The following is a 23,345-nucleotide window of genomic DNA, read 5'->3' on the forward strand; positions in this document are numbered from 1 at the left end:
CGTGGTATTTTGTGGAAGAGCCACACTCAAGGGGCCAAAGAGCCGCATGTGGCTCGCGAGCCGCAGTTTGCCGACCACGGGCCTTGAACATCATTAATTAAATATTCTTCTGCTCATGTTCAAAACTTTTTAAATCTTACCCCATGTTTTTGTCTTTCTAATCATCTCTTGTTAATCCCATATTTTTTGGCACATCCTCTATTTTCCTTATTTCTTCTTTACACCGTTTAATTGCACTCCCACAACTTTTTCCATAGCATTTATCAACCCTTTCATGCATTTATTGTAGCCTTATTTGAACTTTTAAAATTATATAGTACTTCAAAATCCAACTCAAATCTCACTTTCTTCCCAAAGTTTTTGAATGCACTGAGAGCTGAGAGCTCTCTTTCTAAATAGCATTTATTTTTCCATATTCTACTCTTTAGAATTCATTTACTAGTCTCATAGGTCTCTCTCTATTTAGTGTACAATATGCTTTCCCCAAGTTAAGTCATAAATTTGTTGAGATAAGTTTTATTTTATTCTTTCTTAGTCTCTATACAAAAGCAAATTTTGATGTCTCAAAATTGTTATTTTCTCATGGTTAGCTATTATGAACATGAGATAAATATTAAACAATTAAAATAGATACTAGTAGTTTGTATGCCATCTAACAAAGGTTCTATATGTACTACTATTACTGAATGAATTAAATAAATGATGATCAATAATCAGTTACTGATTGTCAATTATGTATTAGAAAAAATAGTCCTGGTCTAAAATGCTCTGCAGTGGGAGATTATTGTGGCATTTCTATTCTGGAGACTTTTCCAAAAGATAAATTGTAGTCTCTGTGTTAGCACACACGCTGCATTTGTTCTCTCCCCACCAGAAACCCAGGAGGGGGTGCAGATGACAGAGCAGTAAGGATATTAAGCAATGGCGATCCCATCTCACACAATCACATAAGCTTCATCTCACTGAGACCTATCTGTCTCTATCAAACTACATCAAAAGTAATATCAATAAAGTTGGGAATTCCAAAGAAGTGGATGACGTTCAATTTATAATATTTTTAATTAAATTCTCAGGGCTTAAGATTTATGATCTGTTAGCAATAGAAAAGCCATAAACCACAATATTAGTATGGAGCAAATATAGCATGCAAGTACAGGAACTATAACCTAAAAAATTTCCTATTTTTTCCATAAGACAGCATCTATAATGGTACAGTGAGATTATTTATTTTAACTTAATAATTTTTAGCTAAAGAAAGAAATAGAAAATAGTAATTGTCATCATCAGAAAATAGATTTAAAATGAATTCTTCATATTAGTCAATTAAGTCAATGCTTCTGTGAAATTAAATGGTATTTATTTGTAATCCTCATAAGAGGAAGATGTCAAATATAGATAAATGGATGAGGAAGATAAAGGCCTTGGCAGTAACAGAAATTTCAGTATGAGTTCGTAGGTATAGCCCATTTTATGATTTAATTATTATTGTTCTCAATTGTGCACTGTACTTATTAACCCTCTGTCTGGGCCATTGACATCTAATCAGGCTGAGAACTGAGGCCAGTACTCAGACATGTTTTATTTGGCCAGAATTATGTTTTGAAAAAAGAAACATACATGTATTCAGGTAGGGCACACATTCACATTCACAATAGTTCCTATTCTTCATTTTCTCCTGTTCTTCACAGCTTCACTTTTTTCTTTTTTACTCTGTCTCCAAACTTCTGAAACCATTTGAATTTGCCATCCTGGGTTTAGGACTCCACCAGGTCTGTATGTCCTTATCCTAGTCTTTCTCTCTCTATCAATTAAAGATGGTGAGTGTGAAGCTAAGGAACTAAGGTGGGAAATTAATTCTAGTTTATTGTGCAAACCTATCTATTGAATTACTCTAACTAGGTTACAACTACTCTGCTGTTGCATATACACTGGCATATGTCCTATGTAACATTTCTCATAGCATTTTCTAAAACATAAAGCTTTATAAATAGGAAATACTTATGGCAACCATATATTATAACACATATTATAAAAAAAACCCCAGCAGTTTACCAAATAAAAGTTATCAGTTTTACCAAAAATTTCTGATTCATTATTATACTTAATTACGTTTAAATGACTATGTATACTATGTATTTATATATTAATATTATATATGTTCTATATTATATATTATACACACACATTTACTTTTCTCAGTTTTAACCAAGGTACATCTACTTTTATACACTTACCTCTTTTTTATTCAAAAGCATACTCTTTAGACATAAACAATTATTTCAACTTACCTGTGTACCTATGAATAGCTTTTATCAGAATTTGAATATTTATACCTAAGGTAGCAATTCATTTATGGTAAATGTACTTTGAACATTCCTCTATTGTATACAGTTGTGGTAGCCCATAATCACTTTTGTACTGAGGACACAAAGTTACCAGTTACCATAAAATATAAAACAGGCACCCAAAGCAAATAAGGGACAGAAGATAGAATGAATCAGACTGACAAAAAATATCCTTCTGACTACTTGTACCTTTTTAATTGTCTTCTCAATAAGCAGGTCTCCGACTGGCATCAGAATACCACCAAACAAAGCCAGCACTGCACCAATGACAGCGCCAGTGATGAGCCCACAGTTCCGATCACAGCCCATTTTTCTTGTTCAGGGAAAAAGTAAAGGTTCGGCACCTGCTCCTTTTAAACTCCCGGGTTCCAAGAACTCTGGTTCTATCATTAGGAAGAGATCATAAAACAGAAGCTTAAATATCAATACAAACAGATCAAAGTACAAAGAAAACACATTATGAAACAGATTATTTTCCCAGTTATCAATAAACAAGTGCTTTTCTTTTTGTTTTAAGAAACTGATTTTCTAGATCAGGTCCTCCCCTTTCTTGCTTTTTACTATCTACCAGAGGTAGAAATTAAAAATATTGTCATAGACAGCATTTTAAAAAAAGTCTCCTCCTAATTTTTTTTTATGGATAATTAACATGGAAATCTTATCTAAGGAGAACATGCTTACTGTACTCTCACCTAATCTACCTTCCCCCAGCCTGAGACATTTAGTTGCATCCTCACCCTCTAGCTGGCTTGTCCACTCAAACACAGCCTGCCACGCTCTGCTGGAGTTTTCCTTCCAACTGACTGTGAGTGGGCTGATGTCTGCTCCATCTAAGAGCTAAGCAAGTATGGTAACATGTTCTCTTTACTATACCTTATTCACAAATGAACAGCAAGATATGGATTTTATGGAAAGTGATTTGATGCGTCTCAGAAAGAATCAATTCTTCTAGTCATTGTCAGCTATCTGTTAAAACAAAAAAGAAGCATTGGATAAATTGGGGGAATACAATATTAGAAAATGAATACTAGAATACTAATATCACCAAAATTATCGTTGCTATGAAAAGAAAATCCCATTTTCATGACTGTTGAACTTATGCCTAAATTATTTCTTGAATTGTTGAAAAGATTGAAATATTTTAAAGAAATGTCCTTTACTTTCAATTTTCTTGTTAATAATTGACTTTTGGATAGACTGAAGGTGCAAAGAATTTGAAGAGATTATATAATGTAAAGGATGTCTAGTTTTAAAGTTAAGCATTACTTTGTTACTAGTCTCAAATAATTTTTTGTACATATTCATTTGTAATATTTGTTTTGTCATGGGCAACTGATCCATGCCAACTGTTAAAATGAACTTGTTTGTGCCAGTATGTATTTCACCAAGTCAATTTTTGGTATCTTTCTACTATATGTTTATTTCATAAAGATTGGAAGAAAATGATTGGTGGAATGAGTGGTTCCTCTTGTAACAAAGTTAATAAGAACCTATTACTTTTGACTAACATTTGAAACCACATTCATTTGAGCTATTATGATTGTAACAGCATTTAAAAATATTTTTTATTGATTTCAGAGAGGAAGGAAGAGGGAGAAAGAGATGTAGAAACATCAATGAAGAGAGAGAAACATTGATTGGCTGCCTCCTACACATACCCTATTGGGGATGGAGCCTCCCTGACTGGGATGGAACCATGACCTCCTGGTTCATAGGTCAATGCTCAACCAAGCCATGCCATGCCAGCAGGGCTGTAATAGTGTTTTTAAAGTGGGGTTGACCGAACATTAATGAGAAGTCAGAATGCTTTGTAGCTTATAAACAAACATTCCCTACTTCAAAATGCCTATGGCCAAGGAAAATATAAATGCCAACAGAACATAAGCTACAAAAAAAGATTCATACACAATATATTTTTGTCAACACTTTAAATGTAATAATAAAAATTATATTTTGTTAGGGTCTCAGATTTTCCTCCACAGTTTTATTGCAACAGTTGTACAAGTGTTATGATTTTTATTAATATTTATTTCTACTGTGGAACCATTTATTTTTTCAAAAATATTATTTGTATAGCTAAGAAAATAATGGTAAGACAATAAAAAAAATAAGACTTTTTTTTTCCCCCAAATGGAGAAAGATAAATGTTACAAAAATTTTCCATGGCAATTTTATTTATTTTACTTCTTCTTATCCATTGTGATTTCTCTCTACATATGCCTTATACCTAGGATACTTCCACGGTAAGTCAGGATGTAACAAACTCATTCATACTGAGGTTCTGGTGGCTAAGAGGTTTGAGTCATGAGTGTCACGTGTTTTTTCAACTATAAAAGGAAAAAACACATAAGCCTACACGTGACATTTTTCCTGTGGGATTTTGTGTCACTGAGTAAGTGGGGTTGGCTTTTTATTAATTGCTTGAAGGTAGAGTGTGAAGATAGCTTTCTCTCCCCTCTAAAATCATGCAACATGCTACCACATATGGTGTTGGCTATGCTTGTCATAATGCAATAGACCAAGTTAGTTAAAGTTTATAATAGGACTGGATAATATCAAGTAGAATTACCTTGCAAAATATAATTAAATAGCACCTTAAACTTTTCTTGAATCATAATCTTGTAAACAACCATAGTAATTGGTAAGTATAGAAATCATCCTGCTGTTTTATCTATTTGTATAAAAGCCTAATATGCAAAGTGTCCCCTCAGGAGTTCAACCAGGAGACTGGGAGTTCGATCACTTGCTATGACGTGTTCTGACCACCAGGGGGGGGGTGCAGAACCAAGGAAGGCCCCAGGCAGCAACCAGAAGGAAGACCCTGATCAGCCCTGATCGCTGGCCAGGCCTAGGGACCCTACCTGTGCTTGAATTTCATGCACCGGGCCTCTAGTATACTATAAACAAATAACCATATTCAAGGTAGCTTATTAGGTAATACTTACTGAAAGCCAATTGCATAGACCATCTCTCAACTCCTATTTGGAAGTTATAACCTAAAGTTGCACTCAAATGCAGGGATCCAACCTGATGTATTGTGATGAAACCAAAACCTGATTTGCCACTCTCTTGCTAGGTGACCATGAGCAAGTCTTTTAATCTGACTATACCTCAATTTCCTCGTGTGTAAAATAAAGATATTAAGACCAGATAAGGTTCTTTTTGTTTTAATTTTTGTTAATCATCACCTGAGGATATTTTTTCCATTGATTTTTTTTTTAGAGAGAGTGGAAGGGAGGGGGAGAGACAGAGAGAGAAAATTAATGTGAGAGAGACACATCTTTTGGTTGCCTCCCGCACATACCCCAGCTGGCACTGGGGATTGAGCCTGCAACCAAGGTACATACTCTTGACCAGAATCTAACCTGTGACCCTTCAGTCCACGGCCGGCGCTCTAACCACTGAGAAAAACAGCCTAGGGCGAGACCAGATACGTTTTTAATTTAAGCAGCTGAACCAGTTCTTCACTCAAATTCTTACATGGAAGACCAATAGACAGAATTATTATGATTACAGCAGTGGTGGGAACCAGAGACCCTGATTTCTAACTCAGTTTTCCTGACACTCTCCTTCCCACCTTTAGGAAGCTCTAGGAGAATCTCTGTGGAGACCTATGGCTTTGCAAGCCCATTTAAAAATTGAGACAAAAAATCCATAGTGTCAGGTTCCAGTTTTGTTTATGTACTATCATGAATCTTTTTTAAAAACACAACTCAAAGATGAAGTTATCTTTTTTGGAAAGTTATTTTATCTCCTATGTAAGCCACTATAAATTATTCAATATTAATGTCATTTGCAAATTTGACAGATGGAATGTAAAGTGATTTGCAAATTACAAGCCTATTGTTGCTGAAATAGGTATATATGCATATATTTGCTCCTTTCCAGATTCCATGCCATAATGTAGTCATGAATCTTTCTGACTTACTCAGAATCGTTCTCCTTTATTCAAGTAGCCCCTTGTACTACAGGGAAAACAGTCCTAAGAATGTCCACTTGAGGACCCAGGGTGGGCAGCACACGCCTCTATCTCTGCTGCTGAAAACTCATCATTCTTACTTCCAAGAACCCTGGGCCCACGGATGTCAAGAATAGGGATGTCTGGCCTAACCGATTTGGCTCAGTGGATAAAGCCGCTGGGTTTGATTCCGGTTAAGGGCACATCCTTTCCCTCTTCCTTCCTCTCTAAAATTAATAAAAATACGTTAAAAAATATGGATGTCTGGGTACTGCCTACACTCTGCCTGCTGTGAACTTAAGTGAAATAGTGTCCACGTCCCACTGCTGTTGAGTCAGGTTCATCAGAAAACAGAAGTGTCAGGAAATTTATTTTGCAGAATCACATTGATATATAAGCAAAGATACAAATATTCAAACATGTACTGATGTTTTTTTGACAGAGCGAGATTAAGTTTATCTACTTTTTCAGATTTTCTGATTGATTCACTTTTGTTAACATGATGTAAGTTTCCAACATTTTTTCCTTAAGCATCGGCAAGATATTTGGTATACTTGGGTTCATTTGTTATCCTCAGTGCCTTGACATAATCATGAGTAATTAATTATAGCTACTATAATTATACTTTAACCTTATGCTTCATATTACAAAATTACAATCAGTTTTATTCACCTGAGACAGAGGAGGGCCTAATATATTATGTAAGACATATATTGTGTAAATAAGGGAAAAGTTCAGACTCCATCATACATTCTACTCAACAGTGCCTCCACTTACATTTACCCTTAGGGGGAAAAAAGTGTAGTTTGTCCCCACTTTTCTTTCAAATTTAGATGTTGAGAGTATGCAAAATTTGTGTCTTACACACTTGTTTTCTTAATAACACAGCTCCTTACATATTAAAATAGGTAATTTATTTCATTTGCTAATTTAGTATTAATTATTATTCTTTATTTATTGTTATTTGGCTTCATACAAAATAGAGAAGACATTGATATCTGTAATACTTTGCTCCTTGTAAAATACCTAAGTTTAGAAAGCAAAGATTGATCGCAGGTACAGAAAATAAAACTTATTGAGACTTCTGTAAGGAAGAAGAAAATTAAGGCCTGTCTGATGATGTCACTATTGTACCTTTCATGAGTCTACAGGGAAATTAGCTGTATCCTCTCAGTTTCTAGATTATAAATCCAAATCCTTCTGTAGAATTAGTGAGGGTGTTTTATTCCCTTGGGTTATGTTTGAAAGAAGAAAGAAGCATAGAATTTTTCTTTTTTCTATTTTAACTGTTAAATCATCAGAGTATTTCTAGAATAACTTTATGACCATTATGCCTTCCACTATGTTGAAAACCTGGTGATAGAGAAGTGTCTCCAATACATAGGTCAGAAAATCAGAATACCCCTAGAGAATCTGCAATTATTCCCATGTGTAGGTAAAGCTATGTGCCCTGGGAAACTCCACCCAGAAAAAAGTATGGCCCAGAGGTAAAATTTCCTGGGATGTGAACTACAAAACTTGAAAAGTTTTCGAATTATAAGAGTACTTGTATCATAAGTCAGTGTCAAGACCTGGATGATATTTTCTTACTCATGAGTGACTAGTACCTCAAATTTCCTATTCTATCTGTAAGCTTTCCTTCTAATTTTCTTAACATAGAAAAAAACAGTCCACATACACCTCTGTTATGACTCAACTTTCTCTAAAATGGGTTTATTATACATTAAATAAGTTAGCAAATAAAATTAAGTGAGGTAATATATAAAAATTCCTATCATAGAAAATGTTATTGTTATTTTGAAATGTTATAAAACATATGTTAAACAACTATAGCATATTCTAATTTCATATTGACCAAGTAAAGTATTATTATAAAAAGTCTAATAAATGTATACAGCTTATGCAAATAGGAATGATTATTTTCAAAACAGTTTACAACATAATCTGATAAAATGATTTAAACTTTTTATATACAGAAACTTAGAATATCATGCAAATGGAAAGAAAACTACTAGGTTAGAAAATGCTATTTGACACTTTTAGCCAGGACTTGGGCCAGTGAACTAAAACACATTGTGATTAGATTTTTTAAAAAAAAGTTACAAAGTGAGTTCCTTCAGGAACAAAAGAATCCATAAGAGATTCAAATGTGTTTGAGTAACCATGACCAGATATTTTCATACAAAAATAAGGGTGGCAACTATAATAATTTCAGAGGTAAATTTCAAAATTTTCAGTATACTCTGTCCACGTATCTCTCCAATTATAATTATGAGATTTCTCCCAGGTTAACCTATTAGATGATGACTGTGTATTTGATGTATTGTTCTGGTTTAATAATAATTCTGATAAATGAAAGAAATGTCTTCATATTTCTTCTTTGATAAGTTTCAATGGACTGCTGGAGTCTATATAACAAAACTTTTAAAAATTTAATTTTGGTAATTTTACAGACCAATATTAAAAGCAATGTTTCTTTTAGATCCATGAGAGATTACTGGCAAGGGTTTAGGCTTGTGAGGTTTGTTTGGATAAAGATTCTAAAACTTCTGATGGATTCAGAGAAACCTGATAGTAATACTACAAAAGATACATACTTAGAAATTGAATAAAAATAACCCTGTACTAAAACAAAACAAAACATTACTAACTTCCAATCATATAGGAATGGACTAAAAAGTACATGTAAACAATTTAAAAATATATTTCAATATGTTACTTGATAATCCAAGTAACTATTTGAATTCACTCTAGAGAATTTATGCCATTTACAGTTATAGATGGATTCACTTAGTACAATTAAATTGAAACTTTTAATTTCTTCAGAATGATTTAACTTTTATTTATACTTAGTATCATGATTCAATAAAATAATTTGTTACTATTTGTAATAAGCTTCCTAAATAGCCCAAAACATCAGTTTTGTTTTATTTTTATTTTGCTAACAAATGTTATATAATTTACACTTGGGCCAGAGATAAAATCTAGAATTATTATTTGGAATTAATATAATTTACTATTTCTAGGACAATTATAATGTTGGTTAATTTAAAAAATAGTTAATCAGAACGTATCTAAATATATGTTGTATCTAAATATACATTGTATTTAACCATGCAGACAAGGTCAAATTCACCAAAAATTGTGTAATTCAGATAGAAAATTAAGTATGCTAATATTCTATAAAGTAATAAGTAGTTAACAATTGCATACAAAATAGCATGTTGACATAAGAGTGACAAGTCATTTATAACAACTAATTCTACTATATTGATTTCATTTATGATTATTTCTATTCATAATTTAAATTAAAAATCATGTATAAGTAGCCTAAGTATACAATGTAAGTTTTATAATAATCTAATTGTATTGTAAATCATTTTAAATATTAACAAATAAATGTTTACAGAAAAACATAACATTTTAAATATCAAGAAGTGAACTGTCATTGAGCATTAAACAAGGTTTTAATATTTTTTAAAACATAAAAAGTAGAAAATTGATAACTTAGAAAACAACACAAACCTAATTTTTAAATAAAGCCTAGTGACTAACAAATAGCTGCTGCTTTTTGTTGTTGTTATATAACTTCTTAAGAGTTTTTATATAGTAGTGTCATCTATCATTTGGGAGATAGAAATCTCTTTTAAAAAAAATCATATGACTTACCTTTAAAAAAGCTAAGAAGGATTTTTCAGTCAAGTGCTCCAACATTTGAACAGACAATTCTTAGTAGGATCAAATGGTATTCTGCAGAAAAACCCCTGCACTGAAATCCTCATTACAAAGTGTGTGAGTTTAAATATGCTTAAAAAAAAAAAAAGACCAAAAAAAAAAAAAAAGACCACAATGTCCGTCAAATCCCAGTGAGTGGTTTGTTGCCAGAGGAATTTAAAAAAAAAAAGAAAAAGAAAAAACCCCACACACATCACACACTGGTATGGCTCTTAACCGTCTATTTTTGCGGTCTGGAAAGGACCCCTTACCTATATCTGAGATACACAGCAGCATTTTAGTTATTTATTTTTGGCCACTTGCCTATCCAACTAAGTCAGAGGCCAGGGTGGAAAAAGAACTGGAGCTGCCTGTGATAGATTCTGTTTCACCACACAGTCATTACTCCAAATGATGAACTAGGGGTACGGGTGTGAAGAATGTAAATTAGGGAGATTAATGAGAGGTTCACTTCACTGTCATGGCCAGCTTGCCAAGCTCATTTCATGAGTTTAAATAGAATACACTTTTCTATACAGCATGAATCTGAAGTACATTGAGACTAATATCTTGAAAACAGTTGGAGACTCTGTCAATCAACAGAGATGATAAACAGACTCTAAAAAAGGAAATGGCCTATTGTTCTAACTGGAAGTTCTTAACTGTTTATCATGTTCTGTGAATCGTACAAAAATTTCATGGGTACGGCAAAATCCACCTACAAAATTCACAATATTAAATTTCTCTTAAATGTTTTCAGCCAAAATACAATGATCAAATAACTTGTAAATAGAATTACTATTTAGAGTGATCTTTTAATACATATTTTAAAAAGTATATGCATGAGTTACTTTAAAAGAACATCATTCATTTTATTTTTATTTTTTCATGTTGTACATGTTCTTTATTTATTTTTTATTTATGACAAATAGTTGTACATATATCTCCTTTTTTCCCCCCAATTGACCTTCCCCCAGCCTCCCCTATCCCCTAGTACATGCCCTCACCCCCCTCCCAGTGTCTTGTATCCATTGATTATGCTTATATGCATGCATACAAGTCCTTCTGTTGATCTCTTACCTCTCCCCACCTCCCAACCCTCCCCAGCCTTCCCGCTGTCGTTTGACAGTCGGTTCGATGCTTCTCTGCCTCTGTATCTAGTTTCGTTCATCAGTTTATAATGTTCTTTATTATCCATAAATGAGGGAGATCATGTGGTATTTTTCTTTCACTGACTGGCTTATTTTTAAATCTAGCCGAAATAGAAGGCCTTGCACTTTGGGTTGTGGGGGAGGGGGGGGGACCCTCAATCTTAAGAATCCATTCTTACAAAGAAGTTTTCAGAATCCCACAGGCAAAATCAAACTATTCAGAAGGTTAAACTGTCACCTGTCAGACAGGCCTTTAATAAATGCTTCCAAGTCAACCTTGAAATAAAGCAACAGGACAAAAACAAGCAGAGATATACTTAGTTCATTACATCATATTTAAGCCAGTCCTTATCATTGGCTTGCTCCTGCTATTCCCTCTGGGCATGTGGGGAATCCTATCACATGTTAGCCGTACAACTGAAGGAAGGAATCCAAGCACTCTTTTCAAAAATTTTTCTCATGTATTGCTTTCTTTTTCCAAGGTATTTTTACTGACACATTTACTTAAAAATCAACAACATGCTATAAAATACTGTAGGTATTTTGGGATTTTTTCCCCCTCAGATTTCAGACCACTTAATTAGGTTAATGTAGAAATGGCCTTGCACAATTTCATTATAGTTTAGGCTTTTCATTTTAAAAGAATAACTTAACAGAGATTTTTAGTTACCTTAGAAAAATGATTTCCTGATAATGGTGACCTTTTACCTTTGTTGTATTAGTAAAAAGGAAATATAAAAGATAATTAAATATTTTGATTAAGCATATCAATTTTATTTAAAATGCTCTGGTATATTTTATTCTCAATCTAATTCTCACAAACACACACACATAACACACACATGCACACAAATATGACAATCGAGAAATAGCTCACCAACACGAGTTCAGATAGAATGTTTTAAAAAAAGTATATTTTAAACATATTGAAAAATAGTTAGATTATAATGAAACTATGAACAGTGTTAGAGAAAGATATTTCAGAATAAATACATGCAAAATAGATGCCTAAATTGGCCTTGCACTTACTTGGATCACTATTTAATCAGAAGCCTAACTTCATCCATCCAATTCCTCTGTCTCTGGAGAGGAAAATGTCACACACTCCTCTGAGCAGTCCAAAGAATCAAATGTACATTCCCAGAAGCAGCTGTTAAGTGTTCAGTCCCATAGACGACAGTTCCCGAGTGGCTTAGCACACAAGCCCCGGAAAGCGCACAGCTAAGTAAAATCTACCATCATATATTTAGATTTTGAGCAAAACATACACCTTGAGCATCAAGACAGGAAATTGCTGTATCCATTTTAGAGTAAAGAATGTTGAGGTTTTCACTATTACAAGATTATGGACCCAGAATGTTTTGAAGGCATATGCTTTATATGACAGTATACCCTTGCCTTATGTAAATCCGCTATCGCACTAGATACTTTTGGTAGAATAAAGGAAACATTTTTCAATATAATAAAGTCAATTTAGGCACAGTTCTTGGGGAACTCTTTTTTTGTGAGAGACCAAAACATAGGGTTTGGAATCAGACAGACATAAACGAATTCTGATGTTACCAGGTGCTGGTTATAATCACTAAGGATTTATATAACTACTTACTCTTACTTTCTTAATTAAAAAAAAATAGAGAAAACTAAATAAGAGGGTGATGATAAGAATGAAACGAGGTGAGTTTGTGCTACACTTGACAGGGGCCTGACTACTAGACACTTAACTATGTTTCCCTTCCGACTGGGCTCCTGCCCTTCTCCCTTCTCCACTTTATTTTCTGCAGGTTATATAGTGTACATAGCACCATGAGACATGCACTTGACCTATTTTCTTGTCCTGTCTCTGCATCAGCTAGAATGTCAGCTCTGTGAGGAGGGCGACAAGGGGCATATTTATTGTTTAGTTTACTGCTGAATCTCTAAAGCACAGACCAGGCTCAAGCTGGTTGAATGAATGACCTCACACAACAATGATCTTAACCATAACAATATTTCAAAGGGGTGAGAATGTCCAGAAATCCAGGGTTATTCTGCTGCTTTGTTCATACCATAAATATGCCATGGTTTGATTGGGATAGAACATTTGATGTGAAAGTGAACGGACCTGAGTTTGAACTTGGCATCCATCACTTCCTATTTGTGATAATGTGCCTCTCTTAGTCACAATGAAAATATCTCCAGTTTAGAATTTTTGTAAAGACTGAGAGTGATGATATGAAGGACTCTGCACAGAGTCTGACATATAGTACTTGTTTCATAAATGATTGCTATGGTGATCTTTGACTATTAAGCACATTTTTATTTTAGAGAATTTATCAAAGTATTATATACAACTAAGAAATATTGAAAATTATAGAAATATATAAACTAAAATGTTTTTTTCAACCCCTAATTCTATTCCTCAGAAGTAAAACATTTTAGATATGTTCTCTCCATCCCAGAATTTTATTAATTTTAACATTATATACATATGTATATGGGATAATATATATATTATATTATATATATATATATATATATATATATATATATATATATATATATCTATATATATACTGAATCATACTTTCTGCAACTTGTCTATTATCATATTATGTGCCTTGGAGATACCCTATCATGAAGAAACTCTTTTCTAAAATTAAAAGATAGTCCACAAAAAATAATATAGTGTCTTAATGATCAGTCTCCTATTTAATAGACATTTTTAATTGCTTCTAGATCTTGATCTTACAAAAAACAATGCTGAAAATTCATGTACATATATTTTGTTTAAGACTGTAAACAGCAGAAAGTATAATTTCTAAGTCAAAAAATGTGGCCTTTATTTTGATAAGGAGAGTTTCACTACATTTTTGTTCATACATGTACACAATGTATGAGATTGCCTATCTTCATACATCATTCACACTGGTTTATTCAGAACTTTAAGTTTGTTAATAACTTTAAGTTGTGATAATGACCTTATTTATTCTTTTGTATGGGGTATTTTTGTCCTTATAATAGTAAGGAAATAGTCTTTTAACATTCGACAATTTAAAAAAATTTTAAACTTTTTAAACTTCATTTTTATTGTATTTTTACTTTTATTTATTATTTGTATGAAAAATTTGTAATATTGGCCTTCCTTGGCCTTACTAAACTATTATATTTTTAAATTACCAAATTTTTCCATTTTTATGCCATTAACTTTCATAGAGTATTTTTAAGTATTGAATCATGCTTTGAAAGGCTTTTGCCACTTCAAGAATGTAAGCAGAATAAAGAAAATTTACTCTAGCATTTGTACGGTTCTTAAAAATCCTTTATAACATACTTTTAGATAAGCTGACTCATGGAATTTAACACGTGAAGTAAAAGAGGAAGACTAAAGTTGGGTAAGATAAATATTGCAAAATATTCAAGAAGCAGATGATAGATGTATTATATGAGTTCTAGAAGAGGGATCACATGGCCCACGTGCTGATCACAGCTTTATTAACAATAATAGAACTGTGAACTGGGCAACACATAGTAATCATATTGCTGATTTCTCTTCTTGTCAAAGAGTATATAACTATGGAGTCTACCTGCACTAGAGTTTGAAGATCAAATCAGATGGTGCATTTACATTGAAAAATGTAAAGCTGTATGCAGGTTCTATGTAGTAAAGATTCTTAAATAATTAATTTATTTTTTTACAATTTAGCAAATGAAAAGAATGTTAGTATAATATACATTATAATTCTAGATTTTATAAGTAATCAAAGACGAGTTATGATGGTGATATAACAACAACAGAGTTTACACATATTGGGGGCTTGCTATCTGCTAACTCTTAAACTAAGTAGTTTGCATGTGTTAGGTTACCTCATTGACCTATCATATCATCTTACTAGTTTTTTTAGACAACTAGCTGAGGTCACCCTGCTAAACATGCCAAAACGAGGATTAAAACCCACATTGCCTGAGATCCTCTACTCTTTTCTGAGAAAAAAAAAAAAAGACAAATAAGTTCTTGGCTAATACCTAATTTTACATATTCTTTTCAACACATTTATACAAATTGAATAATCTATCCTATATAATAAAAGCCCAATGATCGAAATGGTGGAACGACCAGAACAACCAGAGACCAGAATGACCACAGTCCCTCACCCCGGCTGGCTGCCCCCCAGCAAGTGGTTAGGGGCGATCAGGCAGGCAGGTGAGAGTTAGTAGCCACCACAGAGGCAGGCAGAGTGGTTAGGGGAAATCAGGCAGGCAGAGGTGGTGAGGGGAGATCAGGCAGGCAGGCAGAGTGGTTAGGGGTGATCAGGCAGGCAGGTGAGCAGTTAGGGGTCATCAGGGAGGCAGGCAGAGTAGTTAGGGGCAATCAGGCAGGCAGAGGTGGTTAGGGGAGATCAGGCAGACAGGCAGAGTGCTTAGGGGCGATCAGGCAGGCAGGTGAGTGGTTAGGGGCGATCAGGCAGGCAGGTGAGCAGGTAGGAGCTAGCTGTCCTGGATTGTGAGAGGGATGTCTGACTGCTGGTTTAGGCCCAATCCTGCAGGGATTTCTGTGGGATTTCTGCGGGATTGGGCCTAAAACGGCAGTTGGACATCCCCTGAGGGGTCCCAGATTTTGAGAGGGTGCAGGCTGGGCTGAGGGGTCCCCCCCCAATGCATGAATTTTGTGCACTGGGCCTCTAGTATATGTATAAAAGCCTAAGCAACCAAATGACCAAATGACCAAACTAGCAGTTGACCAGTCACTATGATGCGCACTGACCACCAGGGGACAGATGCTCAATGCACAGGATTGGGCTCCCTCCTGTCTGGATCAGGCCTATGGGGATCAGGCTGAAACTGGCTATCTGACATCCCCTGAGGGGTCCCGGATTCCAAGAGGGTGCAGGCCAGGCCGAGGGACCCCACCAGTGCACGGAGCTGTAGGCTGCGAAGGCCTACTCTTGCACAAATTTTGTGCATTGGGCCTCTAGTAATCTATAATAATAAAAGCATAATCTATAATAATAAAAGCATAATATGCTAATTAGACTGGGCGACCTTCTGGACGACCTTCCAGATGAAGCCATGGCTACGAGGGCTGAGCCCCTTGCACAAATTTTGTGCATTGGGCCTCTAGTTTAAAATAATTGTGTGATATTTGATATTGTATTAAGAGGAAAATTTATCTAAACACAATAAACAAAGAATGCACAGTGATCATATTCTGTAAGTGGCAAATAACAGAATTATTTTGAGATTAAAATCTATTCTAAAGACCTGTAAACTACCTCAAAATATTAGTTACCAGTGTAAAACTCTAAGGTAAAATTTGTTTTAGCACTTTAATTCTTGGGGATAACTAATCATGGAGATTTATATACACACATACATATTTATGCACATGTATAATATACCTGTTACATATGTGTGTATGTGTATATATATATATATATATAAACATCTATTTTTTTCATTTTCTGCCATGTTCATTTATAGAAATATTAAACCAATGGCATGTCCTACTTGCTTAGTCTGGTGAAGAGGGGATTTACATATAGAAATCAAAATAAATAAATATATATGAACATAACTTAGTAAGAGAATGTTAAATGCACAAGACTCAATGGTGTAATGTAATGCCAGTGAAAGTTTGAGAGTCTAAAATGGAGGTTTTTAATATCACCTTTAAAATAATATTTCAAAACATTATTAAAGATAATATGAAGAATTTCAGAATAAAGTTTTGATTTAAACTATGTACTCTAATGAATTGAAACAGGATGAAAGCAAACATATCCATTAAAAATATAAAATAAACTTACCCATATATTTAAAAGAAGCCCTGGTAAGAGGTGTGTGTAAAAGAGAAATTAAAGAGAGAGCACCTCTGTGGATAGTTCTCATGTGGTGGGGTCAGATCAATAGGTAAATTTCATAGGCCATCTAAAAATGTTGATAGATCCAATCTTTACTTGAAATGTTTGCAAAGCTGCTTTAACTTTCTAAGGAGAGGGGGGAAAGTCAACATTTAAATGATACTGAGAAACATAAAGAAATGTTATGATGAGCATAGTTCTCAGTAAATTTGTATTTCTTTGGTAGATGGAAAATTATTGGGAAAGGGGAAACAGAAATATTCAGGTAAAAGAATAACTGGGCCTCAAAACATAGTGTGGTGAAATAGTAGGAAAAAAGTCAATAACAAAAGCTAGCACTTAGTTAATGAATGCCAAATAAAAAAAGGTTGAGAAAAAAATTACACAATCAATAATTTTAAAATTCACAGAGCAGAAATATAGAAAGCTCATTGAATTGAGGTACAACAAATTTTAATGTTGATAAATGTAATCTAGGCTAGACATAATCCCTAAAGTGGGATCTTAAAAATGAAATAAAGAAAATATTTTTAAGAAGAGTTAGAGGGATCAATTTATATTTGCATTGGTTCATAGCTTGATCAAAATGATTTGCTTTAAAATGCTAAAATAATATCAAGTTTTTGTTATTCTGTTTAAGCAACATTTAAGCAGTTAAAGAGCATGATGAATATATAAAAACAGAAATCAGATGGGTAATGAGACAAAGTGATTTTGTTCCATTTAATGAACAGATATACTAACCATACCGGCAAGCCTGTCTTGGAAAACTTCATTATATTAACATTTATGCCACCTGACAGTCTGTTATTTTAAATTTAAAGATATCCAACACTTGGGCATCAGACTTCTGAAAGCTTTAAACACACATACATCTACACACACACACACACACACACACACACACACACACACACACACACACTTTTTAAGGACTTGGAAGCATACCTAATTAGATTTCTTTTTATTTTTTTAAATATATTTTTATTGATTTCAGAGAGGAAAAGAGAGGGAGAGAGACATAGAAACATCAATGATGAGAGAGAACCATTGATCAGTTCTCTCTGCACACCCCACACTGGGAATCAAACCCTGACCTCCTGGTTCATAGGCCAATACACAACCACTGAGCCACGTCAGCTAGGCTAGATTTTTAAAGCTGAAAAAGAAAGTTTCTAAGAACCACATTGTATAACAATACTTTATTTTAAAAATCACTACACAGGAAATAATGCATTTTAGATCTCTCTCTCTCTCTCTCTCTCTCTCACTCTCATTTTGGGATGGAGAAGTTTGAGCCTTCTCCCTGACACTTGGAAGAACCACGTGGCACAAACCCTGCTGTATTTGAGTGACACAGCAGCTTCTGCTAGGAATTTTAAAGGATTATAAAGCAGTCTATCAAACCCTACAGTGAAATCAAACCATCATTTTCCAAGTTGATTCTCAGTGGGCTCTTGGAAAAACGGGGGGTTTCTGTCTCTCAAAAGACCAATGCGTTTGTTTTAGAGTGCTATTTCTCAAATGAACTCCTTGCAAGAACTTGAAATATATTCTTAAGATTTCCAAGAAGCAAATGTTTCTCTGAAATGTTATGGATCTTTTAAATTGCTTTTTTACATTCTAGGAATTGTAGAATTTAGAATTCAGACAGAATAAATAGTGGCAGACTACTACTCTATCCTATTAATAAAGAGGTAATATGCAAATTGACCATCACTCCAACACACAAGATGGCCGCCCCCATGTGGACACAAGATGGCCACCACAAGATGGCTGGCAGGGGAGTACAGTTAGGGGTGACCAGTCCTGCAGGGAAGGGCAGTTGGGGGCGACCAGGCCTGCAGGGGAGGGCAGTTGGGGGTGACCAGGCTGGCAAGGGAGGGAAGTTAGGGGTGACCAGGCCAGCAGGGGAGAGCAGTTAGGGGCAATTGGGCAGGCAGGGGAGGGCAGTTGGGAGGGACCAGGCCTGAAGGGGAGGGCAGTTGAGGGGGGACAAGGTCTGCAGGGGAAGACAGTTGGGGGGGACCAGGCCAGCAGGGGAGGGTAGTTGGACATCTACCAGGGGAGGGTAGTTGGACATCTACGGGTGGTCTGACATCTCTCAAGGGGTCCCAGATTGGAAAGGGTGCAGGCTGGGCTGAGGGACACCCCCCATCCTGCCCCCATTGCACAAATTTCATGCACCAGGCCTCTAGTATCATATAAATTCAGAATAATTCTAAAATATCAAAACCCTGCACATGTCCTGCATGTGTGTCTGTGATAGCTGGTTATCTGCTTAGATGAGGACAATGAACATTTTTCAGAGGCAGAGTAAACCCTCCCTTTGGAATCTCCACAGTTAAATTTGGAGAAATAGGAAAGTTTGACCTATTAAATTTCATTTTAGCCCTGACACTAGTATCTGCATTAAAGTTTGTTTAGCATTATGGAGCATGGGCAATGGACTTGATAAAGGAATTTACCTTGTGGTTAAGTAGGAATAAATAATCCATCCTTCTAACTCTACTAGTTAGATTTAGGTAGCATCAATTCTGTCTTTACGCAAGTGTTTTGTTATTTTCCTTGTTCTCCAACAAGCACCAAAGGACTCAAAACATGTTTATTGTGACCATCCCCTTTCAGACATTTGAATGTCACACTTCTCTTTTGTTTGGACGGTCTGATTTAAATAAACAATAGGTATGGTATCTGAATTGCTATGGAATGTCACCCTTCAATACCTCTGCTATTCCTGCTAGTGTTACACTGCTCAATCAGTGCATCTAACCTGCTAGGACACAACTGTTCCCTTGGCTTTTGAGGCTCAAGGTCTCTCAGTTGTGGTATTTAGGTAAACCTACCATCCTACTACACAATGCTTCCAGTTTATGGGCGAAGATACAAGTGTGAATCGAGATGCTTATGTTGTCTGCGTATGTTTCTGTATATTTGTAAAACTTCTTTTGTTAACAACACAGTGCTTTCCTGTTCACAGTGAATACGCTGAGAATATTATTGTTTTCCCAAGCTGTATATACGAGGCTTGCAGCACTATCCTCCATGTATTCCAAGGACTGAAAACATTTTCTGGACATTATCCAAGATTGTTGCTAGGCCTGTTTTTCCTCTCATTTTCTATAACTCCTCAGGGGACATTGGGTAACCACAAAGGTTGGAAGAAAGAAGGCTACAGTGAGTAAAATTTGGAGGTGAAATAAGTCCACCAAACATGGAAACAACACCATTTTATGCAACTCAAAATTTAAAACCATTAAACATTTTCTATGTTATAAAGAGGCATGTCCCAAATATTGTTTTTATAAGCTGCAGTATAAACTCTTTTCTCTTTCACAAGCTTCTCTTTTTAAGTTTTCCTGCTGTTCTTCCTTAATTGCCTACATTTACCTGTCCTAATTAACTTTTATATGACAACTCATTTTTATCTAATATCCTTTCAAAATAATACATAGTTTTAGGTATGTAAATTTGGAATTATATCTAAATTGACTTATTGTAATTGCACTTACAAAAGCACAGCTATCCTTAAATCAGCAGAAATCTTTGGTCCTTCACTCCTTTTATGGAGATGTTCACACACCCACAGATTCTATAATGTTTCTGTTGTGAAAGGCATCCCGCCTCCAATGGCAGTTCGATACACAATGATGGGTTTCCAAATATCACCAAAAAACATTTTAGTCCAAACAAACTTTATTCTGCCACTTATTTTTAACTTTGTATCTACCATTGTGTGTAATAGAAAATATTTAAATTCTCCAACCTATGTAACTCAAAAATGACAAGTAAGTTAAATTTATGCTATTTAATAAATTTTTTTTTCTAGCTTATCAGCCATATCGATTAGGTTAGGGGTAAAAAATAAAATACTGTGGTGATTTACAAGTCTTTGGTGCAAATTACTTGGGAAACCTGGTTTTATCTACCTTTGCATATGTCATTTTCAGACAATCTTCATCCAATCCTAAGTGAATAAAATTGAAACTGGCTTTTGAAAAAAATTCCAATACATGAGTATTATGTATTTTGGGGAATTGGTTTTAATTTTTAGTTGAGGATGAAACATACTGGATAAATCTGACTAAATTCAGCCATTCAATTGACTAAATAATAATCATTAAGAGATGCTTCCATTTCCCAGAGAGAAAAAAAAAAAAAGTAACATTTCTCTAAGAACTTAACTTCCTCGGATCTTTACTGCATGCTGTGTAGAGAGAAGCCGCTTGGGCTCCAGAAGCATGAATGTCTGACTTTGCTTTCAGAGATGCCCTTTAATATTGAGCTCAGAAGGAAAGATTCAAAAGCTGCCTCCATATTTTGATTTATAAAATATGTATTAACATGGCCTTAACATGGTATTGCCATTAAAAATGCCAATATTCTATTTAATATTTTTCTTTATTTAATTCAATATGGAGTGTTATGTTCCTTTGTTCAGTATTGGTGGAAACCAATTTTTTCTATTATCATCTCTGCCCCATCCCCATCCTCTGTGTATAAGAAGAAGGAAACCTGTGCGCATATTGCTGGTAGCCATTTTAGAGCCTCATGGAAAGTCACCCTGGATCAAAGCCAAGACCCAAGTTAAAAACCAGAAAGTTAAGAAGAAAGAACAACGGTTTGATCCAACTGTGCCTGAAGAGGTCTAATTCCGCAGTTTTCAATTATATGGTCCCCCAAAATCCCCATATTGATTCAGCTAGTTTGAGTTGAAAGTACCCAAACTGTTACTCTCAGAACCTATGTAAAACATTGACCTTAGCTCATATACTTTAAACAACTAAACCACCTCACCAAAAGTCTTATCATAAAACATTATTTAATAAGTAGGCCTCTAAAACAAAAAATAAAGAAAAAATACCTCTGCAATATGATTTTCTACACTTAGATGCTGAAGAACCTATACTATAGGTATCACAAGCATAGATTAAAAGGAGACATAAGTGTGGTAAATTAGTTGTTAGGAGATAAATTGTTAGGAGAGGAGATAACTTTACTTTTCCAAATGATCGGATATCAATTTAAAAGGTCTGGTTATTTTCCAAATGTGCATCCTAGATAATAAAAGCCTAATATGCAAATTGACCAAGCGGTGGAATGACTGGTTGCTATGATGTGCACTGACCACCAGGGGGCAGACGCTCAATGCAGGAGCTGCGCCCAGCCCACAGGTGCCAGGCCAGCCAAGGTGGGTGCCAGCGGAGGCCCCCGATCACCTCCCCCCCTCTGGTTGCCCCACAGATTGGCCCTGATCACTGGCCAGGCCTAATGACCCTACCCATGCACGAATTTTATGCACTGGGCCTCTAGTTTTTAAATATTTGTAGACACCAGGCACGTAATGGAACAAAAAGACAGATGTTATCTGCTTTAAGCAAAATCTGATTCTCCCGCATTAGAAAATACTTTTTCAAAGGGTTTTAGTACTTCTTTTATTCCAGGCATTTATTGAGTAACTGCAACAAGAATGAATGACAAGCTCGTATAAATAAGCTTTTCTCAAACATTTTAAATGATCTAGTGTACTGATTGTGTTTATGTGTCCATTGCCAGAAAGAGTCATAATTAATTAAAACAAAGATTTCTAAAATGTATTAGAATAATTCAATCACACCAAAAAAAAACTGTGATTGAATATTAAATGTAGATAATTAGTAAGCGGATACATTGTTTTTTTCCCCCTGCCTATTAAAAGTTCTTTCCAAGTATCTTGAATATACTCTACCATTTAATTTTTTACATGCCAATCGAATATCTCTTTATAGACTAATATGTGTGATCCCTTGCTAATAGTTAGATTCCTTTGGGTTGTTTAGTGGATTTGTTCTGGACTGCTCATTTATTTTGTTAACAGTGGGCCTTTATCTGACTGCCGAATGTACCTAGTGTGGGTGCCAGTGTGTCCTAGTCATTGGAGCCTTAAACAGGGACTCTCAGAACAGCTTTTCTGCTCTGATGACAGTTAATTCAAGAAAAATGGGTTAAGGTCTGTCTTGACTCTTGTTTCCATCTATGAGATGAGTCTTATTATCATTAATCTGGGCATTGCTTAGTTCAATTGACATACTAGAGAATTAGAAATATTGATCAATTTCAGAATTCTGTAGAAATGAATGAAGTGTAAGGAAAAATGGGGGGAAAAAAATCCCCAAATGTATCCTCGTGCCATAAAAACACTTGAGTCATTCTGATTCTTTTATTCCCAGGAGAAACTTTAATATGACGAACTCTTAAATATATCAAAACAAAATGCATCAAGGCCAAAACCCAGGAGAAAAGGACAGTAACTAGCACCTTGTAGCAGTCCTGTCTCAGGAGAGGCTGCTGGCTCTACCTC

The 23,345-nt window shown here is 34.8% G+C and overlaps 1 protein-coding gene across 2 annotated transcripts in view; it reads right to left on the reverse strand.

Moving 5' to 3' along the window:
* Positions 1 to 23,345, reverse strand: part of CD36 (CD36 molecule (CD36 blood group)) — a 55,066-nt gene that overhangs the window by 28,893 nt on the left and 2,828 nt on the right. Inside the window, exons 1-3 of one of the 2 annotated variants that reach the window (XM_079786410.1) lie at positions 9,973 to 10,130; positions 3,219 to 3,311; positions 2,535 to 2,728 (exon numbers count right to left, since the gene is read on the reverse strand). In XM_079786410.1, the coding sequence (XP_079642536.1) occupies positions 2,535 to 2,654 (120 nt within the window). In that variant the 5' untranslated portion in view covers positions 2,655 to 2,728; positions 3,219 to 3,311; positions 9,973 to 10,130. Of the gene's footprint in view, positions 1 to 2,534; positions 2,729 to 3,218; positions 3,312 to 9,972; positions 10,131 to 23,345 lie in introns of those variants that run through there. The other variant, XM_079786411.1, reaches the window with a different exon arrangement.

The sequence above is a fragment of the Cnephaeus nilssonii genome (genome assembly GCF_951640355.1).
Source record: "Cnephaeus nilssonii genome assembly, chromosome: 12".
Taxonomy (NCBI): Eukaryota; Metazoa; Chordata; class Mammalia; order Chiroptera; family Vespertilionidae; genus Cnephaeus; species Cnephaeus nilssonii.